Below are 14001 nucleotides of genomic sequence, written 5' to 3' on the forward strand. Positions count from 1 at the left end.
GTTGATGACTTTGGATTGCCGGCTTTATCCAGAATTAGAACCTTGAGGCCATTACGATTCTTGCTTGACAAAGCAACGTAAAGTTGTCCATGGATGAATACTGATTTTGGCAAATAAATCTCTACATGTGATAATGATTGACCATGACTCTTGTTGATGGTCATTGCAAAGCACACTGTTAATGAAAATTATCTCTGTTGGAACTTAAATGGCAATCCTAAATCTGAAGGGATCAAGTTCATTCTTGAAATATACACTTTGTCACTAATATTTTTATCGGTCACTACCGTCATTCCAATTACGTTGTCGTCAAGTTCGTTAACTATTAACCTTGTCTCATTGCATAAACTTAAAGTCTCATATATGTTTCACAGTAGCATTACAGCAACTCCTAGCTTTAAAGTAAACTTGTGGTTGGGTAGTTCCAAACATTTGACTTCATTTAGAACTCTAATGTGAACCACTCTTATTGTACATCTTTATTCTCATTAGCTTGACATGTTGTGTCAGAACTTAAATACTCATTTTTCATCTCTGAAAAGATTGTCAAGACGAAATAGTTTACCTTCTCGACACTCTCAAGCGTGGGTGCAAAAATTATCCTACTTTGAAAATACCTATAATCTGTATATTTTGAAACAAATTTGGATATGCAAAGTCTACCAAATGAGAGAGAAGGTCACAGTAGTTATAATCAGTAGATTATCTGGAATTTCAACTTCTGACTCATCACTAACAGCAAAACCAATATTTTCATTTCCAATATCAAGCATCTAATTAGTAAATCTCTTCATTTCACCATCATGTTGACCCGAATAAGACATTAGAAGCCTCATGTTCGTATGCAGCTTAAGAACCTTACAGAACAATCACAGATAGGATGAGTTAATAGCTGATGATAATATATCGTGTCTACTTCCTTTCGGAATCACCAGAAGTATCTGTCTGAAATCACCTCCTAAAACCACAACCTTACCACCAAATGGTTGATGTATCTTATATTGATCAGTAACTGACATAAGATCCCTAAACGTCCGATCAAGTTCTTCAAAGCACATTTTATTGAACATTGGAACTTCATCCCAAATTATTAAGCTATTTTGGATGAGTAGCTCAACCTTCAAACTGCCATGCTTGATGTTGCAAGTAGATTCATCAGTATTTATAATGGGTACTGGAAGTCTAGAATGAGCCGTTTTGCCACCAGGTAGGAGTAAAGATGCAAATCTACTAGATACGACAGTTAAAATAATATTTCCTGTAGGCCAAAAAGCAGAAGAAAGTTCATTCCAAATAAATGTCTTACCACACCCACCATGCCCATAAACGAAGTAAAAACCACCAGAGTCTACAATAACAACATTGAGTATCTCATCGAATACTAACCTTTGTTCATTAGTCATCTTTTGTTCTGTATATAAGTTTTTATAAGTCAACTCATTTGTGTCATATGCTAACTCCTCCTCTATTAGCTTATTCTGAAAAAAGTGAACATCAGATAGCTCAGGATATGGCATTGATTGATAGTCTCTTAAACATCTCGCATTGCTATTGAGTATCTTCCCAATCTCAATAAGGCAGAGGTTTTTTAATTCGTCATCAGTCATGTCCTAACAAAAGCACACGATGGTTTTATGAATATTTAATAAGTAATTCCAAAATAAAATTTATTAATATTATTAAATAAAAGTAATAAGAGAATACAATCTTGATATAAAAAAAGGGTTAAGTATGGTTTTGGTCCCAAAAGTTTTTCGCCAGAATCAAAACCGTCCATCATCTAATTTTTTATTTAGAATCGTCCTTAATGTTTTTTTTTCGTATTAAAATCGTCCTTTTTATTTTTTTGGACAAAAATGCCCTCCTCCTTTCCCCTCCCCCACCCCCTCCCCCTTCACCCCCACCCCCACCCCGTCTCCCCTCCCCCCTTCACCCCTACCACCACCCTGCGTCCCCTTCCCCCCACCCCCACCCCCACCCCCACCCCGTCTCCCCCTTCCCCCACCCCCACCACCACCCTGCGTCCCCTTTCCCACCACCACCACCACAACCCCGCGTCCCCTCCCCTTCCCCCCACCCCCACCCCGTCACCCCTTCCCCCCACCACCACCACCACCCTGCGTCCCCTCCCCTTCCCCCCACCCCCACCCCCACCCCCGTGTCCCCTTCCCCTCCCCCCACACACGTGTTTTTTTTTTAATTTTATAATTTTTTTTAAAACAGGGATAGTTTAGGAATAAAATTAAAAATTTAGATAAAAAGGATGATTTTAATACAAAAAAATATTAAGGATGATTCTAAATAAAAAATTAGATGAGGGACGGTTTTGATTCTGGCGAAAAACTTTTGGGACCAAAACCATACTTAACCCTAAAAAAAAGACATAGTGAAATACCTTGATTTTTCAATACTTTCCTCCTCTCATATAGTATCCCGTCAGAAGATAATGTCCAAGTTACATTTCAAACATGATATGGTTTGCGAACGCTATTAGATATCAGTAGCATCATAAATAGTTTTCTCAATTGATGACCAAATGCAAGTTCAACTACCTTATTAATAGGTGCAATGAATTTTCTATCGTCACACAGTAGTTTCATGGAATAGCAAGCATCTTGGAAGCTAGAATATGTAATCCCATTAACTGTTCTAATAGACTCACGTGTTGTGCAACCTCTCTGAACAGTTAACAAAATTCTCATGTAGTAGATTTCACATGTACCATTAACTATCCTAATACACGATATATCTGGTCAGTCTTCAATCTTTAACTTTCTTGAATTATTAACTCTGCCAATCTCTTGCCAACTCGAGTTACATGTCATTGTGATGAAGAGGTCTGGATATCCATATTTCTTACAAATTGCCATAGCATCTTGATAGTTATTAAACACGTATATCATGCCACTAATGAAGGATTCGGGTAGCATCTTTAATCCCCTTGTATATATCACTCTTCAACTTATCTTAGTTGTTTCGATAGTAGGTCAGCCTTTTTGCTTCAATCATGAAAAAGTAATCAACCAAGAATTGTTGAAATAGTCTTCCACCATTGATGATAGTTGCATACTGGATCCTTCTTTCCTGTATTATTTGATCTGCTCTAGATATTGTATCTTGTAAGAGATAAGGTGGACGTTGTAAAAATGGCAATTGTACCTTCCCTCGCATACAACATATTGAGAACTCAATATTGGATCCTATTTTGGACTTCTATGATCTCTCCTTATACCACATCATAACATCGCAATGTTGACAAAAAATTTTGGATCACCAATGTCTATCACATGTAATAGTTACCAAGCTAGTAAATTCTGTTTCAGTTATATCTGCAACAAATATGTTATATAAAAATATACATTTCCTTCACCATGTGAAGTATAAAAATAATATCTACAAAAAATTATCGATGACTGCAATCTATTTAAAAAGATGAGATCATATAATACAATTTTATTGTACCAAGATCAAGGTTTAAGTTTTATATGCACAGTAATCAAATAATAAGAATTACAATAAATCAATGTTCAAATACAAAAAATATAATATATAACCATATCTTTGTCAGAATTTTAAAAATTTGTACACTAATCGATAATTCTTTTTTACAAAAAGCATAACAATAGTAAATAATAAAGTGTTAATATTGCTACTTCTTAAATTATCTATATTCTCAGTAATATCGAATAGGGTTAAGTATAGTTTTGGTCCCAAAAGTTTTGCGCCAGAATCGAAACCGTCCCTCTTCTAATTTTTGATTTAAAATCGTCCTTAACGTTTTTTTTCGTATTAAAATCGTCCTTTTTAAGAAAACGCGTGTTGGGGGGAGGGGGAAGAAAACGCATTGGGGGGTGGGGGAAGAAAAGGGTATACGAAGGGGGAGGGGAGGGGAGGGGAAGGGAAGAAGGGGAGGGGGAAGGGGGGAGGGGGATGGCGCCGGCGAGCCTCCGTCGTCGCCGCCGTGACCTCGTCGTTGCCGCTGCCTCCTCTAAAACTCTGATGATGATGACGATGAAGGGGAAGGAAAGCCGCCGTCCCGCCACTGCCTCTCTGCTCTCCAGATCAACCGCAACCCTCTCCCCTCCTTCTCTTCTTCCCTGTCTCGGATCTCCTCGAACCAGAGCTCACCGCCGGCGAGCCTCTCCTGCTTCACCATGGTGCAGCAACGTGGAGCCTCCTCTGCTTCACCACCATGCAGCAACGTGGAGTTTCCTCTATTTCACCACCGCCAGCAAGCCTCCCTGCTTTCCCTCCCTCAGTCCCTGTCGCAGAAGGAATCAGAGTACCACTACCTGTTACCCTCCCTTCAGCCCCTTGATTTGATTCTGGGTTAGTTTAGTTGGATTTTAATTTTTTGTTAGTTGATTTTAGGTTATTGAATTGCTGAAAGTTGCTGCTGAATTGTTGTTGTTGTTGTTGAATTAGCTTAGGTTATTGAACTTCTGTTAATGGTTAATTGTATACAAGATTCATGGTTGTTGTTGTTCTTCTGCATCTGATTGTTGTTGTTTCATTATTTTTTGCTTCTGCTGTTCTTTCGCTTCTGGTTGAGCTTGTTGTTATCCATTGTTGTTATCCATTGTTGTTCTTCTGCGTTTGTGCATCTGCTTCTGGTTAATGTTGAGGAAGAGTTTTGAGTTTGTTTTTCTGAGTTTGAGTTCTGGATCTGAGATCTGGGTTCTGATGAGGATAACGATGATGATGTTGATTTTCTGAGTTTTGGTTGGTGTGGTGGTGGTGGTGGTGATGGAGTGGCAGTGGGTGGAGGGTGGTGTTGGTGTTGGTGTTGGTGTTGGTGTTGGTGGTGGTGGTGGTGGTGGTGGTGTTGGTGCTGGTTGTGGCGGTGGTGTTGATGTTGGTGGTGGTGGTGGTGGAGGATGTAAGACCCGGTTAATTAATGGCTAATTAACCCATAAATGAGAATTTATTCTAGAAAGCCAAAAATGTTATTTTTATGGCTAAATGTGATAGAGGAAATTGAGACGAGAATTTCGATACCAATTTTATAGAAATCGGACCAAGATTGGACCGAACGGGCCAAACCGGACCAACCGGACCCAAAGTGGGCCCTTGGCCCAACTAAACTAAACCAAAACCCTAGTTTTCAGCACTCTCCCTCCTCATTTGAGACACTAAACACGCTGAAATGGAGGTCATGGAGGGAAGAACACTCTCTCAAGTTCTATCTCTCACTTGATCTTCAAACCACCATAACTTTTGATCTAGAGCTCCGATTGTCGCTCCGTTTGCGGCCACGCGTTCACCGCGGAGAGCTCTACAAAACCCATACAATTAATCTTGAGGTAAGCCACGTTTTACTGTTCGAAATTCCAGCCCTTGATTTCGAGTTTCATGAGTAAAAATGTTGAGATTTTGGGTTCTTTGATGTTATATGACCCAACTCTCTTGAAGGAGAAGGTTAATCTTGTCTCCTTGGACCTTGGGTGTGGTAAGATTCTCAACCCTAGTATAATTTGTTGTTCTATGATGTTTGGGTATTGAGATGTTGTGTATGGGTATGATGATTGTGGCTTAGGTTGTGTATATGTGAATATTGGAGCTTGATTGGTGATTTTGGAAAGCTTGGAAGAGGGTTTTGTGTGATAAAATCTGTTCTTGGAGGTGTTGATACCTTGAGAGCTTGTGGACAAGTGGTTTGGAAGTGCTCCGGTTGAGCTTGGGGAATCGGCTAAGGTATGGTTTTAGTTTCCCGTATCTAATATGTAATGTGGTAGGAAATACTTAGGCTAGAGGCCCTAAGATAGGCATTGAATTGTTGGTGTTGTTGAATGGTTGAAATATATGATGTGTTCATATATGTGATTATGAATATTGATGCCTTGATTGTGTGAAATATGAGAAATGCATGTTGTGATATATGCTTGATGGATGATTGAGGTTGAATTGATGGGTGGTACCATGTTGATGGTGAGTATGATGTTGATTATGTATAATGATGGTTAATTGGAAATGGTATTATTGGAAATTGGGATGAGGAAGGATGTATGACATGATATTGTGTTTGTCCTTTAGCCATTTGATTGAGAAGTGTTAAAATGGTTGGATGTGGTTTTGGAAACCTTGGTAAAGTGTCAATGTGTGAGTTGAGGATGGCTTGTTGTTGATTTTGGTACATTTTGAATGATTTCAAAGAGAAGGATTGAAATTGGCATGTTTGATTGATTTTGAAAAGAGTTGAAAGTGGCTTGTTTTGAAAATGGCACCTTGTGGTTTTGTATGAAAACATGGTTTTTGGGCATACTTTGACGGGACATAACTTGGACTACGGATCTCTGATTTGTGCCAAATCTGTTTAGAAATGAAATTGGATCCGGGATGTCCATGCCGTTCGAAGAACGAGTGAAAAACGATTTAAAATGAGGAAGTTATGTCCGTCGGAAGATTGGGATTTGAATCTGTAAATTCTGCAGCTTTTAACTTAGAAAATTTTTAGCAGAATGACCCCTCGCGCGTAGGCGCACTTGGTGCGTACGCGCCGTTCTTCGAGAAAGCGCCATCCACGCGTGCGCGTGGAGTGCGCATACGCGTGGACCTGTTTTCATCCCAAAGTTGATTTTTGAGTTTTAAAAGCCAAATTTCATACTTCTAAGCCTCCGATCTCACCACTTATGTCTTAAATCATTATGATATGCCTAGCATGAGAAAAAAGGCTAGTGAATGTGGTAACTTGCGAGTGAAGCAAGGGAAAAATGAATGATCATTGAGGATCAAAGATGATTATGTGAGATGCGGAGAATGGCGGTGGAAGTGCTTGTTGTGCCATGGGCCGAAGGGCCGTAATTGTTAATGAATTGGCTGGTTATGGATTTAACCGTGAGCCGGATGGCTAGATTATTGCCGTGTTACGGCGGAGCCATGTTTATGGCCAAGTATAAATGCATATATGATGTTGATTGAATTGTGAAGGTTTGCACTTCCACCATTGGAGATGAGGGTTTCCCTGGGTAGTAGCAATGGCTAGCCACCATGTGCTCCAGGTTGAGACTCGAAGCTCTTTTGACCCTATGTCGTAAGTGTTGCCGGGCACTGTGAAAGGCCCGGATGAGCTCGCCCCCATAAATATTCACCAGTGATGGTGATGGATAAATATTCACCAGTGAGGGTGATGGATATGGATCATGATTATGATCAAGTTTATGATGAGTATAACTCGAGTTGGGGATGCACGACAGAGGGACAGTCCAATGGCTAGCTACCAGGACTTGTCGGGTTGGCTCTATAACCGACAGATGATATCATCAGCCACTAGGGACAGGCATGCATCATAAGCATACTACATGAATTGTTTGAGATTGCCTATTTGACTGCATATTACTTGCTAATTGCCTAAATGCCTTATTTGTTCCTATTTGTAAATCTCTTGTCTGATATAACTGTGTTTGCTATATTATACTCCTGCTGGTTGTTGGGAGGTCTGAAGGAAGTAGAAAGGGAAGTATTAGTTAGACTGAAGGATCTTTAGTCAGTTGCCACTTACGGTTTAGCTTGTTTATAAGCTTTGATATTACCTGGAGGAAGTTCTAGGATTGCCTTCGGCTTTCCTCTATTATTATGTATTATATATGTGGAAGCTGTTACCGTACTGGGGACCTCTGGTTCTCACCCATGCGGATTTTGTGGTTTTCAGATGCAGGACGCGAGGCTTCTCGTTGAGGCATGCTGGAGACTTCTGGATTAGCGAAGATCCTTTGTTCTCGGGACTCTATCTTGATTTATATATCTTGTTTAGATACTTTTATCTCCATTAAATAATACAAACTGTGATGACTCCTTCTAGAGGGGATTTTGGAGATTAGGTTTTCGGTATTTATGTCCCTTTGGGTTTTCCTTGGGGTTTTCCTTATTTTATTATATGTATATATTGCTATGCTCGAACCGGTTACCTTCGCAGCCGGATTTTGAGTCTTGATATTCCTGTTTTTGATACTCTTTATATATATGATCTTGCGTTAGCTTATCCTTTGCTCGTTGTGTTAGTGATCGGAGTGTTGCGCTTTCGAGTTGCGGTTTTTGTTTATCCCTTTTTTTCTACAAGGCTCCTAGTTATAATCAATCATTCATACTACTATACGTACTAAATTTTTGTTTTAGAGGTCGTAATACCTTGCCATCTCTGAATTATGACTTAAGCGTAAGTCTCTGTATGGTAGGGTGTTACAGAGGAGGTAATTGTGTTGGTAGTGGTGAGGGTATTTTAGTCCAAAAAAATTAAAAGGACGATTTTAATACGAAAAAAACGTTAATGACGATTATAAATCGAAAATTAGAAGAGGGACGATTTCGATTCTGGCGCAAAACTTTTGGGACCAAAACCATACTTAACCCTATCGAATATAACTGAATATTCAATTTACACAAAATTATTTACTACAGTCGTATTTTTAGTTATATCCTCAATTTCTTCAACAATGATTTTATGATTTTCAATAATCATAAAATTATTTTTTTATAATTTATTATTTTAAATTAAATAATTAATCCTTAGTTAACATCTTAAAATCTGGTTTTCTAACTCCACGTGTCACAATATCCTTTTTCATGAAAGCTTTGTTTGCTTTTTTCAATTGGTCTTAAAAAGTTATCAAATGTGATGAAACTATGAAAGTTAGAAGTCCCCAAATCTTACCGCATGCTGTTTATCGATGGAACTTTCAACACCTAATTAAAGTACCTAATAGTTCAAAAAAATAATAAATGTAAACTCAAAGCATCAAATATATGTGTTTGAAATTTGGCCAATCTATTTATTTTAAAATATAAAAGTTGAATAGTCCAAGTATTTCCTCCCAAAACATTACTATAGCAGTCTCTCATAGAACAACATCTGTCCTTTTTGCTATGAAAATTATAGTTCTATCCTACCTAAACATTGCTAATTATAATACCTTATAACACCCACTCTTTTCTGCCACCGGTCCATAGAGAAGAAGTAAAGCAGCAGTAATTTTCTCCCTAAATTTTGAGGTACCCTTTTATCCAGGTAATAAAGAGAAGGGTGTTTTAGCCAGCAAATTGAAAGAAGATGTTGGTGCAGGCGTGTAGCAATTCCCCAAATTTGATTTTAGAAGAAGATGTTGTGCATCTGATTGAGCGGTTATTTTTCCGCTCAAATTTGACCCTTAAAAAAAATCAAATTCTCTAATTCATTTTTCTCTCATAACTCCCATTTATTCTCAAAACTTATCTCTTTTCTTTAATCCTTCCCCTCTCCTCTCCTTATTGACGTACTTTGACGGGAAGAGATTCTATAGCTGATGACGGTAGCGTAGCTGGTGGCGGCAGACGGGGTGCTGTTCGGTTTCCAATCAGGTATGGGAGCATGACGAAGCAGATGAAACCTTTCTTTGCCTCCACTGGTCAGCAGTGAAAGGAGCAGAAGCTTTCCGAAAAATCCGCAAGGTTCGTCGTTAGCACTGGCACTCAGGAGATAAAAGAGCCCCATAAGGAGCTTATCACCAATGTCCAATCCTCCTCTTCATCTTCCTCTCACCAACTGTAGCCTTATTTTCCCCTGAACTGATAGCTTTTATTTTTGGCACATCTTGCTAATATGTACATGTATTCTTATTAAACTGAGTATTTATGTCCTTATTAAACTTCATGTTTTGCTATTCATAGCAACGAACAAAGCACAGAACAGAGATGAAAGAACTTATGTTCCTGGACTGGACTAGATTTGTCTATATTTGATTTTTTTACAAAGCTAAATAATTTGTTTTTTCTTTTTCAGAGTAAAGAAAAAGGAAACATATTTTAATAGCTATGTTGAGTTCAGCTGCAGGTCTTTTTTCGAATGGGAAACGACCAAGGCGGAAGAAAAATGGACCCTCTGGTAGGTATACTTTTTCTTTGAGAAATCATTTTCTGGAAGATTTGAGGCTTTATAGGATGCCATTGAAAGCATTGAAATTGTCTTGAGGAACTCATTTACGGACTTGGTAAAAAACAGAGTGTCTCTTTTGAACATTATGACTCGATAGAGTTTATTCATTCATTCTTATCCACTTAAATCATACAAAAACTAGAACTGAAAATTTACTATAAAACGTGAATTATTTGATAAATTAAAAGAAATATAGGTAACTATAGTTATTTGTTATAATTGAAAATATAGGTAACTATACTTATTTGTTATAATGTGAATCATAGTAAACATTTGGCAAACGCTTATAGTAGCAATTGTAATTATGCATTTTGTGAAGAATTTTTTGTTCATTTGTCAAAGAAAAATGAAGTATTGCTTTAGGAAGATAGATAATGAAGTTGTTCAATTCTCTTAAGCTTGTCTTCGGTATAAGTGTTATATATGCTAATATTATAATTTGCAATTTCTATGGATTTGCTTCAATACTGGTGAAGAGAGAGAGCTTCTGCGTGGTTTAGAATTCAGAATAAATCCTCGTTGTAAGTATAGCTTCTAAACCAACAAAAGTCCTTTTTTACAAAAGTTTTGGTTGTTACAAGTAACAAACCCCTTTAAAATTGATAACCAAAGTATTTAAACCTCGGGTCGTCTTCTCAAGGAACTGCAGGGAAGTGTTCTTATTATTGGTTATGAGTTTTGTAAATTGGGGGTTTTGAGAGTAAGGAACAAGTAATTTAAATGACAAATAAAATAGATAAATAACTGTAAAATAAACTATTGGCAAGGTATGAAAATTCGGAAGTCCTATCCTAGTTACTTCCTATGAGAATGGAAGTTAATCCCACTTAGTTAACCCTTATGAAGGCAAGGGAAAGTCAAGTGAGCTAATAAGTTAGATTCCCAAGTCCTAGCCAACTCCTAAGGAAAGACTAGAGTTAGTGGAATACCAGTCGATTTAGCCGACATAACAACCAATCACGGATAGTTGATAACTCAAGAGCTTCCAGTTAATCAATTAAAGCCAATAACATGAAAAGCTAAATAAGAATCTTAGATCTGAAATACCTCAATTGTATTAATAAGAGAAAACCAATGTAAACATAAAGAGTTCATAAGCCAATCTGGCAACATAAGTAATTAAAGGATAGCATTAAAATATCTGAAAGTAAAAGAGAAATATAAAGTAAAAGGGATATTGAACCTGATGAAGAGTTGAAATTCTAAATCCTTTAAGAGGAATTCTAATCCTAAAACCTAAGAGAGAGGAGAGAATCTATCTCTCTAAAAACTACATCTAAACTATGAAAAGTGAATAGTTGAAGACTTGATTATGAATGGATGCATTCCCCCACTTCATAACCTCTAATCTGTGCCTTCTGGACTTGGATCTGGGCCAAAAAGGGCTTCAGAAATCGCTGGGAGCATTTTCTGTAATTTCTGATGCGTGGCGTCTGTCACGCGTCCGCGTGGGTCACGCGGTCGCGTCATCTGGAGTTTTCTTTATCACGCGTTCGCTTCGGTCATGCGTCCACGTCATCTGTATTCTGCTTAAGGCGCGCGTCCGCATCAGTCACGCGTTCGCGTCGCTGCCTTTTGCGCTGGACATGCGGCCGCGTCGTCCATGCGTTCGCGTCGCTGCCAGTTTCTTCAAAAACTCTATTTTGTGCTTTCCTTCCATTTTTGTATGTTTTCTTTCCATCCTTTAAGTCATTCCTACTTTAGAAGATCTGAAACTACTCAACACACAAATCACGGCATCGAACGGTAATATAGGGTAATTAAAATAATTATTTTTAAAGCATAGGAAACATGTTTTTCACATATATCACATAATAAGGAAGGAAAAGTAAAACCATGCAATTTACATGAATAAGTGGGTGAAGAGTTGAATAAATCACTTAAATTAAGCACAATATATATCATAAAATATGGGTTTATCAACTGGCTGTAAAATAGTTTTTTTTTAACAGGTTGACTCTTAGTAGTAATTTTGGTGACTAATATACTCTTTATTTATTAGGTTGGAGATTTAGGATATGCATCAGAGGTTGGAAACTATGCTGAGTATTTAGGAGCTCCAAATGAGGTGTTATTTATAATTGATGTAAATATCATAATTCCTTCACGTTCCAAGTAAACTTTTTTGTGAATCTAATTATAGCTTTCTCATGTATAGGGATCAGGTAAAGCAACAACAGTTGGTTTAGGAAATGAACCCTTTGTATCATTTGGTCTCTTTTTAGGAGAACTTTGAAAGGATCATTGTTTAGTGGGTTAAACTCCATACATACCTATTCATCATAGTTGACAAATGCATTAAACATGTATTCTAAATCTATATACATACCATAGAATAATTATATCTTGGTAAATTATATTTCAAAACAGTTTAAATGTTAATTATGTCTTATATGTCTTAAATAGTTAAATTGTTCATATAGTTTACCAAGTGGATCATTTTAATAATAAAAGAATAACTCTTTTAGGCTAATACTATCATTGTGCAGGTTGTGCTCAAGGAAGAAGTACCTGGGGTGGATTGCTTGATACATATTTACTTTTGATTCCTATGACCCAAACTATGACAATACTGAGGTAAAGAATGTAAAGAAATTGAGCATTCACGTGCATATGACTTCTATAGGAATATGAGCATTCAAATGAAAAGAAAAAGTAAACACCACCACCTGATTTGGTGGATTACAAAGAAAAAGCAACAGTAAATATGGAAGAATATTTTGTAACTGATGATGTTGTTGCAACAATTGAACTCAGAACTTGAAACGCCACAATGTGGCTACTATTTTATTTCATTGTTTATTTTTTATTAGTTGAATTTAAGATAATGGCATTGATTGTTTTTAACCTTTTCTGCCTATTAGGTGCATCTTCTATTGGTTCATTTGTTAATTCAAAAATTCTTGTTGCATTTTTTGTTCCTACAGGAAAGAAATCATGCAATATTTTGATTTAGAAGAGTCTAATCTTGAAGTAATTTCAAGACCTTTGCTATTCTTTTAGATTTCAGTTGATATATATATATTTTCTATTTAAGAGGCATGATCTATTGAATTTGCATTTGTTCATCATTACTTCATTAGGTAAGTACTTTAATTATTCTGTCTCTTTGATAGTGGAACTGCTTGAATTGGTGGCATGCTTTTTGGCTATGATACACAGGTATTTATTTTATTTCATTTTGGATTTCATATATATAATTAGAAAATTCATTATGCCTTCTTTAATCCGTGCTTATTATGCCACATCTACCCCTAATAATTCTTTTGCTTCTGATTGTGTGCATCAAAGTTATTGATTTCATCTGATTTCTTACCTATGGTAGTTCACATATAAAATTCTAATGTATGCTGACTGAAAATATGAGAGATATATCAAGGAATTTTTTTCCCTCTAATCATACGCCAAGTCTAATTAATAACCAAAACATTTATTTTACAATTTATTCTGTTTAAAGCAAGAACTGAGTTGTCACAAAGTCAAAACAAGAAAATTTTGATTAGGAACTTTTGATGCTGTTTTGTCTTTGGTGCACCTATTCTTTTATAATATTTGTTTTTTGCATAAAAGAGAATTGTAATCTGATTGTATGTTACTTACATATATCATATGTCTAGATTGATAATAAGGTAAGTGAGGTGATATAGAGTTTAAAATAGTTGAATTATGTTATTCACCTAAGGTCCCTTTCCATCTCATCTACATTGAACATTGCTAATTGCCATTATGACTGATGCAATTTTCAATTCTCATGGCCGCATTCAAGTTTTTTTTTTCTTTTTTGAACTTCTTAAATATCAGTTTGTTTATTTATTGTTGTTTTGATTTGTTTCAAATGACTAATGTGATTAATGACCCGACTTTGTCAGGTTGAGGCTTAATTGGTAATGAACCTCATCTTGCAAGACATGTTTGATGAAAATACTTCCTACATTGTTCACTTAGTTATGGTTTGGAGTTATGGCCTTTGAAAATATTGTTTAAGTGGCCAAAGCAAATTACAAATTTCACATAAAATATTTTTTGGTTGGTTTCATGGTTTAGTTGCTAGCTATAGAGGATGATCTTTAGTTGGTAAATCTAATGACATCATAAGA

At 36.7% G+C, this 14001-nt stretch overlaps 1 protein-coding gene across 1 annotated transcript; it reads right to left on the bottom strand.

Annotated features, from left to right (window-relative positions):
* Nucleotides 1-869: 869 nt before the first annotated feature.
* Nucleotides 870-4156, bottom strand: LOC148550905 (uncharacterized). Its single transcript, XM_088494663.1, has 3 exons — nucleotides 3996-4156; nucleotides 2553-2733; nucleotides 870-1610 (listed from the first exon to the last, which is right to left on the bottom strand). The coding sequence occupies exons 1-3, from the start codon at nucleotides 4154-4156 to the stop codon at nucleotides 870-872; spliced, it is 1083 nt and encodes a 360-aa protein (XP_088350789.1).
* Between the last annotated feature and the right edge of the window lie 9845 nt (nucleotides 4157-14001).

This window comes from Arachis ipaensis, chromosome B7 (assembly GCF_059453495.1).
Source record: "Arachis ipaensis isolate K30076 ecotype BB chromosome B7, ASM5945349v1, whole genome shotgun sequence".
Taxonomy (NCBI): domain Eukaryota; kingdom Viridiplantae; phylum Streptophyta; class Magnoliopsida; order Fabales; family Fabaceae; genus Arachis; species Arachis ipaensis.